The sequence below is a fragment of the Passer domesticus genome, chromosome 12 (genome assembly GCF_036417665.1).
Source record: "Passer domesticus isolate bPasDom1 chromosome 12, bPasDom1.hap1, whole genome shotgun sequence".
Classification (NCBI taxonomy): domain Eukaryota; kingdom Metazoa; phylum Chordata; class Aves; order Passeriformes; family Passeridae; genus Passer; species Passer domesticus.
The window spans coordinates 2,123,651-2,145,624 of record NC_087485.1 but is presented as its reverse complement, the minus strand read 5'-3'; the positions used below and the strand labels follow the sequence as shown (position 1 = coordinate 2,145,624).

General features: G+C 48.9%; 1 protein-coding gene across 1 annotated transcript in view; it reads right to left on the bottom strand.

Moving 5' to 3' along the window:
* Nucleotides 1-12,773, bottom strand: part of ZCCHC14 (zinc finger CCHC-type containing 14) — a 49,362-nt gene extending 36,589 nt beyond the window's left edge. Inside the window, exon 1 of the mRNA XM_064387260.1 lies at nt 11,786-12,773. Coding sequence (XP_064243330.1) covers nt 11,786-12,349 — 564 coding nt within the window. The 5' untranslated portion in view covers nt 12,350-12,773. The remainder of the gene's footprint in view (nt 1-11,785) is intronic.
* Nucleotides 12,774-21,974: the final 9,201 nt, after the last annotated feature.

Below are 21,974 nucleotides of genomic sequence, written 5' to 3'. Positions count from 1 at the left end.
CTCCAGGAGGAGACTGAAGGCATTCCCAAGCATTTCCACAACAGACTGCAATGAAAAATTCTTAGCAAAACCCTGATTTTCTTGTCTTTGCCATTTAATAACCTGTCATGATCATATTTCAATGGAAACTTCTATCCTAACAATGCCCAAGCAGAAGGTTGAAAGATCAAAACAAAAAAGGGTTTGAGAACCTTGAAGAGGAAAAGATGCTTTAAAGAGGGAGTTCAGACCAACAAAAACACTGCCAGTAACTACTCAGAGTAACTGTGTGACTTGAAATTCAACTGTTACATCTGGAATCAACCTGAGCTGCTGGGAGGGAGAGCTGTAATTAGAATTCCACATGGATTTTTTAGCCTGGCACAAATCACAGGAGAAAAAGTGCATCTTGCCATAACAAAATTAGTTCTCCTTCACTCAGGGTAACTCCAAAGCAGCAGCTGCAGGTCCCTGTGAGGGAAAAGGCTCCCCCAGACCCTGCTAACTTGACCCAGTGCCCTGAGCTGGGGCAGTTTCTGCAGAAAACAATACTTTGCACACCCTCCTGTTCCACGTTGCCGTCAGTCAGCACACACAAAGCGAGTCAGAAATAGCACAGCCCCACTCCATGCAATTACCTATTGTAAGCTCCATTTTAAGACTGACATTTATAGATTTATACACACTTTAAGGCAGTGGAACAAGTGAAAGGCTCTGTGTACTTGACATCCATAAAAAAGCTTCTATGTGTAAAGAAATCAATCCAGAATGGCAGATGAGTGTCAGGAAAAAAGAGGGTTACAGGGAGCAGTTTTCCTTTTCAGCACTTCTTGACAAAAAAATAAAGTTTATTTTATATATATAAATGCAAAAGTGTTACATTTATCTAATTATTTCTTCAGCACAGCTTCCCACCAATAACAAAACTTAACACCAAGCTTTGCCTTAGACCAACCATTAAACTCCCAGCTTGGCAGGAGGGTGGGGAAGAGTTTAAATTTAAATTTCCTTTGCCAAAGTCAGTCTTTAGCTGAGCTTATCTCACACAGCCTCTCTCCTGGAGCTCATTAAAGTCTCCCTCCAGCCCAGGGCTGCTGGGAGGAAGTTCCAGAGGGCTGAGCACCATCCTCCTGGCACAGGGACAGCACAGAGGAGCAAGCTGGGAAAGGAGCTCCGGCAGGGCTGCGTTATCCTGGACAAGCAGGTTCCAAATATTCAGAATAATCAGAAATATAAACATTCAGAATGATTGAAGCTGGGTAAGAGCAGCCACACAGCTCCAGAAAACCTCTGAACAAGCAGTTTGTTACAATTTATTGCCTCTTATCTTGTATTCCTTCCTCTCCACTCTCCTTACAACAAGCATCGCGTGCAGCTTATAATTTGCATTTTGTTTATACATAACCTCCATTTTTTTTCCATAAAGATTTAATTTTCCTAGACTTGCTAAGGATTAATTTAGCCCATATGTCTTGTCTGCCTGAGCTCATACTATCTGATCCCGTCGCACATCAAAGCAGTTCCAAATTGGCCTAGAAAAATCACAAAGCTCTGATTAGTTCCAAATGGAGCACTTTGTTAGGGAGCTGAATGGTGTTAGAACCACTGAATCCCACTGCTTAAAGCTTCCATTCCAAACTTTGAAATCATTTTTTCCACTGACTTAAACATCACGATACTGCAACGGTTTGGATTTGTTTAGGGAAAGTGAAATAATGAAAAGTGGTTTGCAAATCAAAGTTCCAAAATAGTAACAGCATTTTTTTTATCCTTCTTTTTTTTTTTTTTTCTCCAACTTGAGGCCAAGCCAAACAGAGGAACAATAACCCATCAGCTCAGAACTGCAGGAGATATTGTCCTGGGAGGGTTAGGAGAAACACTGGGAAAAGCTTTACAGGAAGGACCTGTTCAAATTCAGCTGCAGAAATTCAGGAAGGAGAGTTCTCCATATCTGAACACTCCTGAAATCCCTGGTTTAGGCTCAGCACAAACAGCTCCTCGGGACAAAGTGGATTTGGAATAAAGAACGAGGCATTCCAGGGAGATAAGGGTTTGGAGAAGCAGGGAGCAAATTGCTCTGGACCTTTTAGGAGCTGTAACATCTGTGAGAAAGCCAAGATGCCATTTAGGAATAAACATCTGCAGCTCCAGAACTGTTCAGGGCTTGTTTGCTGAGGCACTAACAGGCCACAGTGAAGATGGATAAGTTGGCATCACAAGAACCAGGAATGTTCAGGCCATACATCATAACAAACCACAGGAGTGACATTTTATAAATGCAGGAAAAAAAACCCCATGAATCACTCAAGGTCTAAGAAAAAAACAGCATTAGACCTCTGAATAAAAGACTGGATTTTTCTACAGAAATTACTTGAGAACATCAGCAGAAACAGTCCATAAAGAGCCACCAAAACTAGCAGCAAGGCCAGAGTTAAATATTCTGCCTGGTTTTACCCCAGCACAGCGTTTCCAGGGAGAAGGAAAACCTTCTGATGCACCTCTCCATAGCTTCACTGCATTGTTCAGGAATTCCTTCCACACCACAGTGGCCTGAAGGCTCCTTCAACACCTTTAAAAGCTGAAAGTGGGTGCAGAAAAGATCCTTAAAACTATTTTTACTCCATTCTAATGCTGCATCTTTGACTGGAGCACGCTGGTCGGGAGGAAGGTGAGATGAGCTTCAAGGTCTCTCCTAACCTTGGTGATCCTGGGACCCTTTGATCTGCTCCCTCCACAGCAAAGCATCTGCCTCACAGATGGACTTCTGATTTTCCAGATGCAAACCCTGCTGGCTCCTGCATTTCAAGTTAAAGGCAGGATTGAAAATCACAAAGAAAATTGATCACTGCTCAGCGACTGAGGCTCAGAGTGAATTCTTCTCTGCCTCACTCTCCACTGCAATGATGACAGGATCAAAATTGGTATCAGCCACTGAAAAGTGGATCCTTCCCAACACAGATTATTCAGAAGGATCACTGAATGCTGCCCTGGAGTCCTCCACCCCCAGGAGTTACCAGGAAGAGAAACAATTGCTTTGACCCAGGGGTTGATGACAAACATGCCAAGGGAACAGAATTCCTTGCTAGAATTCTGCCATTATCACATTTTTCCCATTTTCACCTGTCATCACCCAAACCCAACCTCCTTTCCCACCGAGTGCAGTGACAGGTTGGCCTTGATGATCTCCAAGGTCTTTTCCAACTCATTAATTCTGTGATTTCCTTCTCAGCACCAGAGATGTCCTAACAGGTTCAGATCTTCCTGGGACAGCAAAAGCAGCTCTGGAAGCTCTCCTGAGCTCTCAATCCATTAAAAAGCACACAGGAAAATAAACCAGGTGCTCCCCACAGGTGGTGCTGCTCTCTCAGGCACTGCTGCCTGAAGTGGCTCTGTCCCAGGCAGTGGGAATCACTATGGAAAATGGGAAATCTGGGAAGCTGGGTAACTGTCAGCTTTGCTAACACTGAATACAGCAAAGTCTTTCATAAAAATAACAGGATTGATAGGAGTCAAACTTAATGTGGTCAGAGTTTTACCAAAACAGCAATTATCTGTTCCTTTGAAAAAATAAACAGAGCACAGAAAATACATGGTTTAATAGCAAAGTATTTGCTGACTTAGTTTGAAGTGGAGCCAAAAATATTAAAAAAAAAAAAAAAAAATCAACAGAGCTCCTACCCAAAGCACCATGGACACATGGAACAATGATACAGGATCTGAGGGAACAAAATATGGATTTCTATACCTTGTTAGGTAAGAAATTTAGGTCATGTATTACACAGGAAAAGCAAACAATATATGGGAGCAATGAGTGAGTTAAGTGAGGTCCTGGAGCCCCAAGCCACACAAACACATTCTCCCACTGATCACACAGAAAAACTTTCCCATGTTTTCAACAATGGCCAGTGATAAATTGAGAGTCCCACAGAGAAATGCTTCTGTCCAAAGTGGCTTTTGAAATCTCCTTTAAAAACGGGGTTTTAGCCATAAAGTGCCCTCCAGCAGTAGGTAACATGTAGGAGTGAGCCCAGGAACTGGAACAGTGCCTCCAGGGGGTAAAAACCACTCCACTCCTGTCCTGCCAGGTTCATATTACTGAGTATTAACAGCAGCTTATTTGAGGTTAACACCAAGGTCTTTAACGTGGTGCAATCCTGTTGGCAACAGGGCTCCAGGAGAAGTTTCATGGCAAGGACACGGCCCCTGCCAGCTCAGGCTGACTCCCACCAAAGGGACAAACTCAGGGGTTTAAGTAATCTCAATAAAAATGCACTGCTGACACTCAGCTGCCAGGCTGACACCGTATGATTGCTCATCAGGCTAAACCCAATGGGAGACAGAGCAACTCATGCAGGGATGTGAATTCCAGATGCAGAGCAAGGCCAGGAGGGGCAGGACAGAGCCCACACCTTCCCCTGGGTGGTAACAAGGCAGCCTTGTGAAACCACTGCCTCGGGCACCACTCCTGCATCTGCTCACACCCAAACTCCTGAGTGCTCTCCCACCAGAAGAAGAAAATTCCAACCTTCTCCTTTGGAAGATTCAGGCTCTTCCATGAGGATGGTTAAGAAGCGCTCACAAACACCCCACACTCTCCACACACCCAGTAAAGTGCTCACCACTTGAATTTACACATATTTAGTTGCTTTGTTGGACTGGGATGTGGATGCAGCTGGAAGTGTTTGGTTTGTGTTAAAATTCAAGTGGTTCCAACAGTCCAAATAAGCTGTGAGAGCCAGGTGCCTCCATGTTTCAGCAGCTACAAAATACACCTTTTCTCCTAGAGGAGGAACACAAAGGGTGAAGAGGCAATTCACAGGGAAATGGGATAATGGATAATTGATCAGATGGTTCTGTCCTGGGAGACTCTCTGGAATGAAATGAGGCATGTGGTACTTAAACACCACAGGACAATCACACACCTGCTCCAAGGCTCCTCATGAATTCAGGAGAGCAGATGGACCAAAATAAGGCTGGGCTGGATTTTATAGACTAATTTCCACTAAAACCCCTTTGCTTAAAGAATGGTGAACACTGCCAATAACAGGAACATAAATCTACCATAGAGGTACTGGATTAATCAAATCTGAATTTTACAAACCAATCATTCAAACCACCTCAAAATCAAAACAAATCCCTGCTTCTCAGCAGACCTTGGAACAGACACTGCTGCTCTACACCCCAGCACTGGTGCACAAACCTGACCCTGTTTCTTCAGGTGATGCCACCAAAAGCCAGCCACCCCTGTCTCTTCTGCAACAATTCACAAAGAAATTATCTGACAGGTCACAAATCCACTGAATTCTAGCTCTCCCTCCTTCCCCTCCTCAACATTCACTTAAATAACAGCTTGAGTGTAATAAAACTCCACAGAATCATGGAAGCACAGAGTCATTAATGCTGGAAAGGACCTCTGAGAGACCAAGTCCTACCATGATCACCACTGAACCATATCCCCCAGTGCCTCACTCACACGTTTTTTGGCACTTCCTGGGATGGTGATTCCATTGCTTCCCTGGGCAGCCCATTCTAATGCCTGAACACCCTTTCAATGAAGCAATTTTCCCTAATATCCAGCCTAAACCTCCCCAGGAGCAGCTGAGGCTGTTTCCTCTGCTCCTGTCCCAGTTCCCTGGAGCAGAGCCTGTCCCCCTGGCTGTCCCCTCCTGGCAGGAGTTGTTCACAGCCACAGGGGCCCCCCTGAGCCTCCTTTTCTCCAGGCTGAGCCCCTTCCCAGCTCCCTCAGCCCCTCCTGGGGTTCCAGACCCTGCCTAGCTCCATTCCCTTCCCTGGACACCCTCCAGCCTCTCAATGTCCTTCTTTCTTCCACTTATGGAGATAAAAGAAGTCAGTATTGGAGAAGAATTCATAATACACATGAGAAGTGTTCACTTTCACTATTTATCATCAGGACTTGGCAGGTCTGTAATTAAAATTAAGACCTGGCTCTTAAGTAACTGATCTGATTATTTCTGGATCACTTCAGCTATTCACAAAACCCCTGCAACTCTGTACCAGCCTGAACACCTGCTAAAAGGTTTATCCCTCCCAATGCTGATTTAAGGATATATCCCAGTGGAATCAATGGAAAAATTCTGTTTCAGCATGAAGCAAGAGTGAGGAATTTAGAAGTTTGCTCATTACAAACCCCATGCAAAACAACACAGATCTGAACCATATCAACATCCTTTTGCTTGAATGGATACCCATTTCAAATCTCAGGAAGAAACAGCTTCAATTCAACTGGCTCCAAGACTGAAGTCAAATTCAACTAGAAGTATGACAATGGGTCTTGATTCCACAGACAAATTAGATCCAGCATTTCTATAATAAAATTCTGTGGGCTCTAAGAAATCTTATCTATGTTCTCGGGACTATATTTGCTTTTCTTAGGGATAAAAAGCACTCCGGAGCAAATAAATGGAGAGTAGAATATTTGAATATTAAAGATGACAGAAGAGGCTGAGCTCTGCCCTGCCAGGAAGAGAGGCAGGGCTGCACCCACTGCCACTGAAGGTGACAGGACCTCTGTTTTAGCAACTCAAACATTTACAAACCCACTAAACCAAATGGTTAAACACTTCCAAACAAGGCTGCTGTTCAGCACCTTTGAAGTCAGCCCCTGGAATGCCTGTGAGGTGTGGTTAACTTCTGCTGGCTCTGCCTCTCCACTCCAGATCTGCTGCAGGATCTCCTCCAGCTCAGGCACTGATTCCATTAAAACAGTCTGGATCTCCTACAGTCCAAAACATCCAACAGGAATCTTTATCCCACAAGAACGAGACTCACTTCAGTGCTGCTTCACTGACAACTAACAGTTCTGAGGTAATTAGTAGAAAAAAGAGTAAATTAAAAAAAAAAAAAAGTGAAGTGGAATGCACTTTTTAAAACAAAAACTTCATTCAGCCCGTGCAAAAATAAATGGGAAAACAGTTCATGGAAAAAACCATCATCATTATTAGCTCAACACACATTTTTTTGGCTGCTCTGTCCCTGATGTTTGGGTGCATGGTGCATTTCCCAAGCAAACTCCTTTAGGTTCCTAAACTCAGGTTCACCATGTAGCATACAATTAGGCAAAGTCAATTTGGGGCTAATTAATATTGCTACTGCCCAAGACCATGGTTGTCCAAGGATTCCTTTATATGTAAAGCTCATTTCTGAAAATATTGCAGGTTTGAGACTAAACCATTTAATCACATTTCAGATGAGTAAGAAAAGAGCCAGAGGGGGAAGCCTGACATTTCTAAAGTGGAATATCAAGAGGTGTGTGCAATCCACATTGCCTGGAGTACCCAAAAATTCTCAAAGGCCATGCAAAAGACATGCAGGGCTTGGCAATGCCACCAGCTGGAAGCTACAAGACCTGTCCCTACAGCTCCTGAGGTTGGATTCATGTGGTTTGGAAAGTGAGATCATTCTGAGATAGCAACTCCTGATACCAGTGAGTAAACACTCTAACCCCAGTCAGCGACTGCTCTCAACGTGGTCCTCTGCTCAATCCATGAAATACCCTCAAAGAGGCTAAAAATTAAGTTTGTCATGATTTATTCTATCCCTACACAGCTCAAAAAAAGCCATAGAGGCAGCTGACATAGATCACTTAATAGCTGCACTGCTGTCTCTGTGAGGGCTTGACAACTCAGCTTCAACCCAGCAAGTGATGGTTTTTTATAACTCCTCACTCCATTGGTGAAGTAAAAATATCAGAATATTTCTCAATGGAGTTATGTCCATTCATGCTCCTGAGGCAAACAGTGCAGACAGGTGAAAATGTTTGAAATGGATCCCTCAGAAATCTCCACAGCTCCCAATACTCAGCCTTGAGTTCTTTGGAAGTTTTAGAGGAGCCTATGGAATTAGCATGAGTGAAAAATAGTCCCTTATGCTATAAACTTGAAATAGCCATTGGTGCAGTATTTGGAAGCTGACTGGGCAAGACTTCTCCTTCCCATTCACAAGATACCAGCCCGAAACAAGCACATAACTGTGGGGTCACTGCCCCTTATTTCTCTTCAGCTGCAAACAAACTGCACTCAGGGGGACTATTTCTGACCCTGGCTCTGCAGCTGAACCCACAGCCAGATCAGAATCATCACCACAGAACCAAGGAATGCTTTGGGTGGGCAAGGACCTTAAAGCTCCTCTCACTCCAGCCCCTGCCATGGCTGCTCCAAGCCCTGTCCAACCTGGCCTTGGACACTTCCAGGGATTCAGGGACAGCCACAGCTTCTCTGGACAGCCTGTGCCAGGGCCTCAGCACCCTCAGAGCCAAGAATTCCTTCCTAATATCTGATCTAAACCTACAGCTCATCACCCTGACTGCACTGAAGAGCTCTTGTCACAGCAGAGCAGGTGCTGAGCACCCAAAGCATTCTCTTATTTCCCTGGTTTTTCAGCACAATCTCAATGAGGAGATGAAACAACTCCAGGAATCAGAGTGACAGACTCATGAGTAACTTCCCCAGCTCTGAAGTTCTGCCCTCAGAGTTACTGGCAGTAGAGTTCTCGAGAGGGAAAGTCCATGCAGAGATTCCTGTTGTGGTGTCCAGCATCAATGCAGAACAGAACCCAAGTTCAGATTTGTGTTTCCATCTGCCATCCACCCCAGCAGAGAATCACAGGATCACTGAGCTTGGAAAAGACCTCCAAGGTGATCAAGTCCAAGCTGTGACCAATCCCCACCTTGTCCCCAGCCCAGAGTGCCACCTCCTGCCTTGCTGGGACACCTCAGGGATGGGCAATCCAACCCTCCCTGGGCAGCTCCAATCCCTGATCCCCCTTTCCATGGGGAAATTCCTGCTGGTGTCCAACCTGAGGCCATTCCCTCTCCTCCTGTCCCTGTTCCCTGGGACCTGTCCCCTCCTGGCAGGAGCTGTGCAGAGCCAGGGGGAATTGCTGGGATGTCCTGGGCAGCACCAGGAGCTGGACTCACTGATCTTTGTGGGTCCCTTCCAACTCAGGACATTCCATGATTCCATCCTCACAGAGTCCAAGGCCATGTAGAGAGGGCAGCATTTTCCCTCCTGTTCATAAAATGTTCATTTTATATCATCAGGTAGAACCCATCAATCTCATAATTACTGACCTACTTAAAGCCAGCCACAGCCACCTTTTCCTGCACAGTTAAGGTTCAGATAAGACAAGAAGCACCTGAAAAAGCACAAAAAATACATGGGCAGCTGTTTTAAGCCTCCTCACAGTCAGCAGCTGTGGGCAGCAAAAGGAAACAGCAAAAAGCAGTTTGCATCACTGACCACCTTCAGCTGTGTTCACCTACCCCAAAGCTACTTGAGAAATCATTAAATATTTACAGTAAATTTGTATCAACTGTTCAGTCTCTTCACCGTTAAACACAATTTGATTTTGAGATATTTCACTGTTAAATGTGAAAGAGGAGATGGAAAAAGGAATGCAAGGTCCAATCCTCTGGAAAAAGTTATAGCTAATACCAGGTTGGGGCACATTTTAATAGGGCTGGCTAGGCAGAAGCAGCACATTCCCATCGGTGTCTGCAAGGAGAACAAAGAGCACGGCTCAGATTTCTGTTGCATCTCCCGGACTAAACAAGTTAACCATAAATCAGAAATTGTAACAGCAGGGCAGGTACAGTTACACAAGAGTTACACCCTATTCTCACTCTCCCAAGGGGGAAACTGAGGATAACTCAGCCAGTTCCCAACCAGCTCCCTGCCTGCAATCCATCTCACATCCACACCATCCCAAAGTTTTCAGGACCTCAGATGGGGAGCACTTCTCCAGCTCCTTAAGGAGGAGCTCAGAGAGGAGAATTCCCCCATTTAACACCCAGCTTCCAGCTCAGCGTGGCTAACCCTGGAGTAAAGCAACAGGAGCAAGTGCTGGCACCAGGGAGGGAATTCTCCTCCAATTCCAAGCAGGAAGAGCAGCAGCCCAGGGCACTCACCTTCTCTCCACAGCCACACTGGTTTTTTCTAGGTGATGTTACAAAATAAGGATTGTCACAACAACACTTGGTAACACCTCAAGGACTCGGTGTTGGAATTTATTTGTGCATATTTAAACAGGGCTGAATGGAGAAAGAGATTGTTTTTTCCACTTGCTTCATCCAACTCCTGGTTTAAGCCAACTGCTTACTCTAAAAGTAACAGAATTCCCCAGTTCAGAACAACAACAAAAAAATAATCTTAAGGAAATCTGCATCACTTCAAACAAATGCACATTCAGAGACTGTGAAGGCAAAGTCACCTTTGTGTTCCCTCTCACTACTCTGTACTTAGCAACCAAGATTCTTCAACACAATCTATAAAAATGTGCTTTTCAAAGAGACAACCCTTCAGTGAGCTCAGAAGAAAAGAAAAATCAAACGATCCTGGCTGCCTTATTCCTGGCAGGAAAAATGGCAGGATGGATTCTCCGTCCATCTTAGATTGACATAAATACTGCTGGAGTTTCTCAGCTCCATAAATCCTGCAGCTCAGAAAGAAGACACTCAAAAGCCTTCCTGCCTGCCTGATTTTATCTTTTTTTCTTGCTTGTCTTATTTTGGGGGAACTTGGACATGATTTACAGTGTTTCCTTTCCAAGCCAGGGTCGCTGCATCATTTGAATAAGGGAAGCTGCAAGTAGTGAAGTATCTGAAAAGAAGCTTTTTTCTGGTTTGAATTATACCCTTCTGCATGCTGTGTGAAATATTCTTTCCAGCTATATTTTATCCACATGGAGGTTTCAGCTGAATGAAGAGGCTCTCCCATGCCTTGTTCTTTCCCCCTTACTACAGGAGATTAGGAACAAGGCAGGGAGGGAAGAATAAGAAAATTATGAAGCTGAACACATCTCAGTTTTACAAAGCAGAGGTGTTTAAAGAAACATGAAATTGGAAGGGAATTTGTATTCAGGGGAAGGCTGTGCACAGATTTCTGTCTCAGTCTGGAATTCAACACTCAACTTAGTGAAATCTCTACTGAGCCCTGAGAAACAGCTTTATTGAGGACATTACTCCAATCCAGGGGTTTTCACAGCTTTTAGGTATTCCCACCTTTCCCAAGAGCAGGGTAACACATCATCCACTCACCCTCAAAGGCTGCAGCCTGTTAACTTCTCACAAGCCCCTTCTAAGCTGGTGCTTAGGCTGAACTTTCAAGCTGGTTAAAATCAGGCAAAGACACTTTGCCTCCCTAATTTGTAGCGGGCTGAGAGCAATTAAGCAGCCACACATCCAATGACTTAGAGCACATCTTAAATCGTTCCTGTCTGGCCTAACTGCTGGCAACTGAATGAAAGAACAGCAAGTTAATGACGGTGAACCCCGACACCAGGATCAATACCCGAGGGATGCAGAGTGACAGAAAACGACAGCATTTCTTTGGGCTTAACACCAGCAACTCCAAACGTTTGCCATCACATCCCTCTAAACAAAACCCAGTCTCACCAAGATGCTTTGGACACTGGACAGCTACTCCTCCTTTCCAACTTTTTCCAGGGGGAACTTTCAAACAGATGCTTTTATCTGGCCATGCTTTTATTCCCCTTCCTAAATCACCGGTTTTCCACGCAGCTGGCAGGACTGTTCCCCCAGCAGATGCTCTCAGGAGCAATCAGGGAAGGCTTATATTGCTGCTGGTGATCTGCCCGTGCACCCCTTCTCATTTAAATGTCACAAGCTCCTAAAAACTCCATCCTGTGCCCTCAGCTGGCCATGCCCACCATCAACCAAACGCCTGCCTCTGTAGCTGCCATTTACCACGGCGCTAAAGCACTGTTTGAAATGAGAGCCGAAGGCACAGCCCGGTGCCATTCCAGCGCGCAGAAAGGCAGGACAACCCACCTTATGGCAGCCAGGATAGGTTGCCATGGTGTTGAGGGTAGAGGTGCTGGGATTCTTGCTGGTGCTGGCCATGAGGCTCTGGATCTGGGTGAGCTCCTGCCTCAGCACCTGCTTCTGGTGGAAGCTGAACGCCGGGTGGTTGGATGCCATGGTGAAGAGCAACAGGAACTCATCCCCCGTGCGGCCCTCGTTGAGCTGCAGCCCGTAGTTGTTGATGACCGAGTCGATGTGGGTGAGGGTGCGGAACAGGACCCCGGCGGCCTCGCGGTGGGCAGAGCCGAGCAGGGCGAGGGACACCAGCAGCTTGCTGCGCACCACCTCGTCCGTCAGGTTGGTGAGGCTGCCCAGGTCGGCCGGGTTGTTCGCCTTGATCTCGGAGTCGCGCAGGGAGTGATAATCCTTGCGGGCCAGGTCCTCCAGGCAGGCGCCCAGGAAGCGCAGCTCCAGCGGGATGCACAGGTCCAGGAGGCCGCACAGGAACTCCACGCGCTGCGGCGAGGGCAGCTCGGAGAACCAGCGGTACACGCCGTCCCGCTGCAGCCGCGGGCACCGCTTCTCCACCATGGTGCCCCGCGCCGAGCACGCCCCGGCCGGGGCTCGCACACCCGGCCTGGGGCAGCCCCGGGCGGGCAGGGCCGGGCCGGGCCCCGCTGAGGGCGGCGCAGGCCCGAGCGCTGAGGCGCGGCCTGGCCGCGGGGTCCCCGCCCGCCGGCGGCCCCGAGGAGGCCGCTGCGCTCCCGTTCCTCCCTCACGGGGCGGCTCCTCCGTCCCTCCGGCGGGCGCCCGGTGCCTCCATCCCCCGGCCCCGCCGGGGCCGCCCCGCCGCCGCGACCGCGGGAAGTAATCCCTCCCGGGCGGAGGGGCACGGAGCGGCGCGCACACCCCGCCGGCCGCTGCGCGCAGGCGGAGGGATCCCGCGGTGAGCAGGCTCGGCCGCGAGCGGAGCGGGAGGAACAGGGAGCGACGGGCGCCTTCGCTCCCGGCCTGACCCCGCGGCGGGACACGCCCCCCGCGCCGCTGATTGGCCCAGCCGCCAGCTCGCCCGTGGCGATTGGCTGCGGCCGCTTCTCCCCGCCCCCTTCCCCGCTCTTCGGAGCGGGGTCTTGGGGGCTTGTCAATCCTCCCAGTTTAGCCACGCCCTTATCTCTGATTGGTCGAGGAGTCCTTAAATAAGCGAGGGGCGATAAGCACTCTCTTTTGTGTGTGTGGCCGCCCGCGGGAGCGGAGGGGCCGCGGGTGCGGCCGGCCCGGCCCGGCCCGGGGCGCTCTGAGGGGCCCTGACCCCGCTGTGGGCACAGCTGTGCCTCGCCCTGCTCCCTCACAGCTGTCAGGTTTGGCCCTGGGGCTCCTGTCCTCCCCGCAGGCTGGAGAGGAGCCTCGGGGTGTGCAGCCTGACATCCCAAATCAATGTGTGTTTGCACTTTCCTTCCTTCTGTCCTTCGTGGCCGGTGCATTTCGAGTCTATCCCCCGGCCCCGAGTGCTGTCCGTGCCGTTTGCTGCTCACAATGCGGGCAGTTTCCCTGCCTCTCCGCTCAAAGCGCCTCAATCCAGCCACGAGGAGCCTGTGGAGCAGAAGCGGGAATGGCTGCGATGCTCTCCCTCCTCAGGCGCTGTTTTTAGGATGACAAAGAGCCTCGGGGATGCGGCCTGAGCTGGTGGTGCCAAAACCCCGATCGAGCTCTTGGCAGCGGCGCTCGCCTGAGCCGCCACCACCCCAGCCCGCAGCCAGTTTGGCACCTGACTCCAGATCGCCTTTAAACACAGTGTGGAAACAAAAGAGACACCACAGACCTCTCAAAATGATCATTTTTTCGCCCCACTCTCCATTCCAAACGTGGTTCTGGCTGACAGCGACGTAGCAATGCACATTTTCTAGCAGGGTTGTGGGCTGCAGGTTTGCACGGGCGGCGTTGGGCGGACACAATTCCTGTTTTTCGTGGTGTTTTTCCATGGCACTCGGCTGTTTGGCTGTGGTAGCCCGGTAGCCAGAACGCGCATCAGCTGCATAAATGACATGGGTGAAGATCTTTAACTGGGACAGGCCAGGAATAACATTTTAAAATGCAGCCCCAGGCAGGCAGCGAATGAATCCAGGCTTGGGTTTTATGTGATGGTAATCTTGGAAGATGGACCGTGTGTTTTATTTTCACAAGCGCAGCGTTGCTGCGCCGCAGATAAACAAAAGACCCAACATTGATGCTTTTAAGGGCAAAATTTTTGCATTTTGTCTCGAGTTGATCTTTATGGGATGTGCAGATGCCCAAATGCGGGCTCTCACATGAGTTGTGTGACCACTCGTATCACAGACGAGAAAAAGTCTGGTTCCTCTGGGTGATGGTTTATTGGAAACCTCATTACACCACCTTGCTAAGAGGAACTGCTGCACCACAAACATTCCAAACACTGGTAGTTCATCCTTTTTTATTTCCCTGTGGAATATCGCGGGCCATGGACCGCGTTTCTTGGAGTCCCAGTGAAATGCAGGAGTCAGCGGGCAGAGCGCCCTGACTGGGGCTGCATAATGTCATGGACTGTAAAGAGACACAGCCCTGCTGCTGTGGCACACTCCTGCTGTGAGAGGGTCCTTGACAGCCCCACAGCCCCTCCGTGTCCTTTCCTTGCAGAGATCCCTCATGGAGTGCAAGCCATATGTGCTTCCTTTTCCTGCCGTGCCCGGCATTGTCCGTGGGAGGAAGGGATGTGTGGAAAACAGAGGAAGTGCTCTCACTCCCTTAGGAATGGTCTGCCTTGAGTTCTACCCCGGGCCAGGCCGTTGGCACGGGCATGATGAGTTCTTTGGTGGCCTTTCTGCTTATATTGATGCTTTTATCAGTCCTGAAAGCACGTCCTTTATCCACTAATCCATCCTGGAAGCACCACGCTGTGCTCAAAGCAAGGTGAAGGAGGTTGAAACTTTCTGCTTGGGAACCAGGTCTAAGACTGAGTCTAAATAAATGTTTGAATGAGAATTTTGTTGCAAAAGAGTGATTCTGCGGTTTACAGACAGAAATTTTTTGTCTTTGATGCCAGACAGCAAAACCAAGCCTAACCTGAAGTGTAATAGATGAACTGGGAGCATTTTCTCTGATTAGAATGGCTTTGGGGGAAGCCTGAGGAAACCAAAAGGGGCGTGACGTAATTCTGTCACCAAGAATTCCTGGCTGTCCAGGGGCAGAGCCAGGAACTGCTCTCAGGGAGATAAATCAAAGAGTAAGAGCTCGAGTTACCACTTGTCCAGGCAGCGGGGTGGGAGTGAAGGTCGTGCCTGTGCTGCCCTGCCCCTCCTGCGAGCACAGGACACCAAACTGGCTCCTCACTTCATCCCTGATCATCCCATCTCCTGCTGCTCTCCCTGAAAATTCTCCTTGTGCATGCTTGGCACAACTGGGGAAGATTCCTTGCTGGAGTAATCAGTAAGCAATAACTAATTTTCCTCTTTTTGTGTTTTCAGAGCATGCAGAGGCTGTTGTTGGATGTTGCAGTCAGCTGAGGACTCAGAGAGGGTCCAGCCCTTCAACACCTCCGTTTTCCCAGCTGTTGTAAGGGTCTGAATTCTCCTGTTTGGATTTCCTCAATCCTGTTAAAACAAGGAGCTTGGCTTAAGTACTTCTTTCCCTTCAAGCAGAGCCTCAGAGCCATTGTAGCCAAATCCTTTATCACAGGATTGATTTATCATATCCTAATTATCACAAATAATTCCTTCCTGTGAGTTTGACTCCAAGCAACACAGGATGGCCAAAAGCCTATGAAAATTAACTGAAATAATTCAGTGTGAGGCAGGTGACTGAGTCCAGTGTGAAAGAAGATTATTCACTTTTGTTTCCATCCACAGAGACAATGGGAATGAGAATCTCTGCCATGGAAAAGGAGATTTATTTGGGTGGCTGCTGGGTAAAAGACCAGTTGAGTTACCCAGATCCATCAAGTGCCCAGTGCTCCCAGCCCACAGAACTCCACAGGGGCCTTCTCAGAGCTTTTCCCCATCACATTTAGGAGAATTTTGGAGGCCATTCAACACTTGCAAAATCCTCTGCCCATTTAATGACAGGTTTGACATTTTAAACCTCCTAAACGTGGCTGAAATCTTAGCACTTCTGCCAGAAATCCAGCCTGGGAATCCCAGCCCTTCCACCCAAATGGCTCTGAAGGGCAGAGATGAACGCCCTGCTGTGTGGGGTGTGAGTCAGCCGGGATGGGCGGCCTTCCCTCGGTGCCAAAACAGCTTTCCCTCTTTTGGGGACTGAATTGCCTTCCCTGGATGACCCCATCTGAGAGCCCACTCTGCACATGGATGAACATAAAACCTGCCAGAGCAGCTGGGTGTTCAAAGTGGGGTCTGTGTGCTTTCCCCCCGGAGCTGCCGGCTCCTTTGGAGACCCTCCTCTCCCAAATTTCCCGGTGCTCATCATCCCCTGCCTCTCCCCTCATCCCATCCTGGCTGCCTTGTTCCAAACCTCGCTCCTCATTGCTGTTCTGCCCTGGCTGATGCCCAGTTCTCCCAAACCACCCCAAAATCCTGTGATCCTATGGCTCCTCGCTGTCCTTTCCAGCCGGGATGTGGTGAGTGGCAGGAGCCTTGCGTGTCTGCGCTCCGGCCCACGGAAGGGGAAGATAAATATTGCCCTTGCATGTTCTCTCAACTACTCCTGAGCCCACGGGTTATTTCCTGTCGGCTTTCACGCAGATGCTGGAATTGGAGCTCTCGGGCTTGAAAAAACAAACAAACCCCGGCTTTGAAGCGTAGAGAAAAATATCACGTGGGCTTTGGGAAGAGGGGGAAAAAAAATCCCAAAAAACCCAAAGCAAAAAGCGAGCAGCTGTCGGGTCTGCAGCATCCCTTGGAGGCTGATTTTCAAGGATTAAGCCGGGTTGGGTTTGGGCGGGGTGGGGAAGGTGTCCTTGCTGTGACAGCAGATGGATTGAAGGTTGCCAGGGATGAGCTGTGCCTGCGAGTGTCGCTGCCCTCTGCCGATAGGCTCCGGCACGCTCACAGCTGCCTGGAAATACCGATTTTCCAGGGGTTTTTCCAGCTGGAGGCATAAAAGAGAGGCTCACCTCTCCCTCAGCGAAGATCCTCCCCTCAATCACGCTCTGCTTCATCTGTCACCTTTCAAAATTCAAAGCGTGACCATCCCTTGCCCCGTGTGTCCCCTGTGTCCCTTCCAGCAGTGCTGGCAGGTCCCTCTTTGGTCCCAGAAGCCAGGATGCCCTTCTGGCTTTGCGTGGTTCCCTGAGGGACTCTTCAGAGCAAAAATCCCTGCTGGACTTCCTTCAGAGAGAAAATCCTCAGTGCCTGGCTTCCAAAACCAGTGCCAGCTCCCTTCCCTGCTCCTCGATCTGTCTGGGAGCTGCTGCTAAAGGAGCTCTCCTGGGTTTCCCTGTCCCTGCCCCTCCTGCCTGGAAGGACAGGGATGCCTCAGCCCTGCCCCATCACAGGCCAGCGATTTCCTTTGCGTTCCTGTTTGGGATATTCCCTTACTTAAGTCTTAGCCCACCAAAGTCACATTTTGGGTGACTTTGCCACATTTGGGATGTGCACAGCCGAGTGTGGAGTTGTCCTCTGTGATCCACAGGCTGATTCCAGCCCTTGTCCATTACACAATGTTAATTTAGTCCTTGCTAAGGCCAAAACACTTCAGAGCTGGAAAGGAAAATCTGGAAGTATTTACTTGATTATTCTAGTGACATTCCTTGGGGTGTTTTCACATCCTATCCCTCCTCTCACTGCCTTGGGTCAGTATTCCAATAACCAGCTAGATCCTTTTAAAGTGCTGGAGGAGAAAGGATGAGGAAGAAAAGGAAAGTGCCCAAGTATGTGCTGAATCTGGGTGTGAAGTTCAGGGTTTCTTTGCAACATTTGAAATTCTTGCTGCAGTTGGTTATAGAAAATCGGCTTGGGTAGAAATGAAACAATGGTTTGGGTTGGAAAGGACCTTAAAATCCATCCCATTCCACCCCCTGTCATGGGCAGGGACACCTTCCACTAGCCCAGGCTGCTCAACCTGGCCTTGGGCACTGCCAGGGATCCAGGGGCAGCCACAGCTGCTCTGGGCATCTGTGCCAGGGCCTGCCCACCCTCCCAGGGAACAATTCCTTCCCAATATCCCACCTGTCCCTGCCCTCTGGCAGTGGGAGCCATTCCCCCATCCCATGTCCCTGTCCAAAGTCCCTCCTGGAGCCCCTTTAGGCCCTGGAAGGGGCTCTGAGGTGTCCCTGGATCCTTCTCCTCTCCAGACCGAGCAGCCCCAGCTCTCCCAGCCCACCTTTAGAGAGCTGATATCACCTGTCCCACCTGCAGTCCCACACTTGAGCCCTTCTGTGCAAATTCCCAATATTTACATGTTGGGATGCACGCTGGAATCACACACTGGGGATGATTTCCTGAAGAAACCCACAAATAGCTGCTGAATGACAACCAAAATGAGAAAATTGGGATTGGTTCACAGGCAAGTCATGAATAGAAAAAGAGATGAAATTAGCTGAATGAACTGTTCATTATGCATTATTCAGCCAGCTGTACTAATTAGTGCCTTAAGGACTGTTCCTGTTCCCACTGCAGCCAACTCTGAAACTCCTTCTGATTTCAGTGGGAGCAGGACAGAGCCCTCAGAGGATGGGCCTGCTGCCTGCTCCCTCTGCAATGCCTCATGTTTTCTTTTCCTTTTACTGTTTCTTACTGATTCCAATCTTTTGTGGCTTCTATTAAAAAAGCTTCTGAGGTGTCCTGCGTGCTGATCAGTTAATCACAGGGACAGAAATGTTCCCTCAGTCCCACGGCGTGTCCTGTGCCTGATGTGTTCTCTGAAGGGAAAGGTTTTTCATGTCTCTATGAAAAACCTCTCCTTTTTTATCCAGAGGAGGAGAGAAGCTTGAAAACCTTTTAGAAAACACAATCCGTGCAGAAATGTCAGCGGGGCAGGAGGTGCTGAATTAAATGTTTGCACTCTGAGCCCAGAAATTGCAGTTGGGCATTTAATTTTTTTTTTCTTCTTCTCTATATGGATAATATTTGTGCTGGTTCTTTCCCACCAAAAATTCCTACAGCTCTGAGTGTGGCAGTGTTAGATAAAAACACCAGACTGGTGCCTGTGGCAGATCTCCACCAGGCCACTTGCTGGAGGCCAGAATAACGTGGTTTATATCTCACTTTTCCCTCCATGGACAAACCAACACTTTCAGGGGAAACAAACCCTGATTTTGGTGTGGTCTGAATGTTGTTCTGCTCCCTGCTGTATCCTGGCTTGCAAAACCAATTCCTTTGGAGAGGCACCACAGCAGATCACCATCCTCAGAGTTTTTCCAGCTGGTGGTGAGGCTGAGGGGATCCCAGTGGATGCTCAGATCCCAGCTGGACCTGAAGGAATCACATTTCAATGAACTATTCCCCTCTGCTGCAGAATCCCCTGTCCCCCCCAGCCCAAGGTGTCTCACTCAGGACTGTGTAGGGAATGTCTGGCCAAAGAACTTCCCTTTTCCATGTTTTGCTGGGTTTTGCCTGTCCATCTTGTACCAGCCACCTTTTTTTGTCCCAGTTCCTTGTGTCCCCTGGGAAGGAGCAGCAGCAGTGCAGCCCCAGTGCTGCTGGTGGGATCCTGCCCCAGGCTGGAGCTGCTCTGGGATTCCTTCCTAGCAATTCACTAAAATTCCCTCCTGGAGAGAGAGAGCAGAGGATGTACCAGCAGCTCAGCCTGGAGGAATCTCCACAACCCCACTCTTTGGGCTCCTCTCCACAGACTGCCTAAAATGGGTGTAAAGGAGCCTCGGCGTGGAATTTATTTTCTTCCTGAGACCATCCTTAAAATAACAAACACCAGCAAACTGGTGACATGCATTGCATCTGTTTGAATAACACGGACCTTCTGTTTGTGAGAGAGGAAACTCCAAATAACTCTTTGATTTGTGTTTCCTTTCTTCTCCTTCCTCATCTCCTCCTCCTCACTACTGTATACAAATCTGTTCTGCCAGCTCCAAGCCACCAGTCCCCCCCTCCCCTGATGAGCTGGTTTTTATGCCATGTGATGGTTATTTAATTTCCTCTTTTGCTTCCAACACGGCCAATATTTATCTTCCCTCATGGGATTGTGCCTTTGTTTACACGCTGATGTCAAGGGGGAAGGCCAGCACTTCTCGGGGCCAGCAGACCGAATTCCTGCCCTCTGACTGCATCCCAAGGAATAGCAGCTTCCCTCCCGGATCAGAGCAGCAATTAGGATTAAAAGATGTGTTTAAAGTTAGCACATGGAGACATCCTTTTCCCAAAGGGGGATGGAGTGGCTGCTGTGGCAGGCAGGGGTCAGGCTGTGCTAAAACCCGGCTCAGTGTTACCTTCTGATTGCCTCCCCACAACGGGCAGGGCTGAGAAAACAACACCTAATTGCCATTTCTCCCTTCTTTTTTTAAGACAGCGCAACATTTCTACACAGGTAAAAGGGAGACTGTAAAGCACCACTCCCAAAAATCCGACTGAAATCAATGTGACTCTCAGAAAAGGCAGGATCTTACCAGGAGCAGCTTTCCTTTGTTCAGAGCTGCTCTCTAAACCGAGTTAGGAACCATCTTTTCCTCATTAAATTTGTTTCCTTTCAGCACTGAGCCTTTCCCTTCATTACCACATGCAATTTTTTTTTTTTAAAGCCCTCATAGCTAATATCACAACTATAGATCTTGGGGTTATTTATAGCCCTAAACTCCGCAGAGAGCTGTGTGTCTTGTTGCTGTGGAAACTGGGATTCTAAAAGTAAAAGGGTTTGGAAGGGATTTGAGGAGGGACCTGCTGAATTTCGGGACTGGCTTTCACTTCCAGAGCTCTGTGTTCAGCCATGCCTTAAAATTAGAGGCAAAATTCACCTGAGGGGCCCAGGTAATGCTCAGGGGATATTTGGGATTTCTGGTCCTGTGTTTTTTATGGGCTGGCACATCACAGCCTGGTTTTTGCTCTCTGTTGTGAGACAAAAGATGCACAGGTGGCCCTGGGAGTGTCAAACTCGGTGTCACCAATGGCACATTTGCCAGGCTCTGGGCAGTTTGCTTTCTTCTTTAGCTTTTGTTGGGGTTTGGCAGCTTTTCCCAAGGGAATTGCCAGTGGATGTGCTGGAACCTCCTGCATGCTGCAGCCAATGATTGAATCATGGAGTGGTTTGGGTTGGAAAGGACCTTGAAATTCATCCCATTCCCATCCCTGCCATGGCAGGGACACCTTCCACTGTGCCAGGCTGCTCCAGCCTGGCCTTGGGCACTGCCAGGGATCCAGGGGCAGCCACAGCCTCTCTGGGCACCCTGTGCCAGGGCCTCAGCACCCTCACAGGGAGGAATTCCTTCCCAACATCCCAATATCCCAATATCCCATCTAACCCTGCTCTCTCTCGTTTTGAAGCCATTCCCTGTGTCCTGATGAAAAACCCCTCTCCGAGGACTCCGAGCTCCTCTCCACAGCTTTGGGACTGGCATGGAGCAGCGCTTGCTGGAAATTGGGTTTTCCTGTACTAAATGGTTATTTAAATGATTTTATTTGTCTCTGGGTGTAGAGTGTAAATTACAAGGGTGAGATTGATGGGCTGGGTCCTGCTTCCTACCCCACTCCTCCTGTGGCAGCTCAGCAAGGGGCAGACTCTCACTTGGCAGAAATTCCATGTTCTCCCTGCTCAGGGATCTCACTGAGCCACCTATGGAAAATCCAGTTCTTTCCCCTGATGCCCCCAGGGATCCCCAGACTGGATCCCAGCTCCTGCTAGAAGCCAAAATCTGCCATGTCCTGTCCCCTTTACCTGCCCATATTTGAGGCTGACAGGAACCCTGGGCTTGGAGCACCCCGGCTTTTTCTGTGCCTCTAAATGTCAGGTGTCCCCCCCAGCTGGGGACAAATCCTTGGAGAGCTTCCCTGGCTGTGGGTGCCCCTTTCTAGCTTTAAAAACACCTTATAATTCAACCAGGAATTCTGTTTACAAACAACCCCAGAGCCGAGTCCGACCTGAGATTTGAGCAACTTCAAGGACGCCAAACTTGGAAAAACATCCTAGAAAATTCCACGCTATCAATGCAGCCGAGGGGGAGCAGGGGGAAAGGGAAGGACAGGCAAATGTAACATGATTAAACCCCCTAAATTCACAAACAAGGCCCAAATGTCAGCGCTGATGAGCTCTTGCCTTGCATTTCCATAAGTAAAGCAGCAAGCCCTGGGCGTGCTGGATT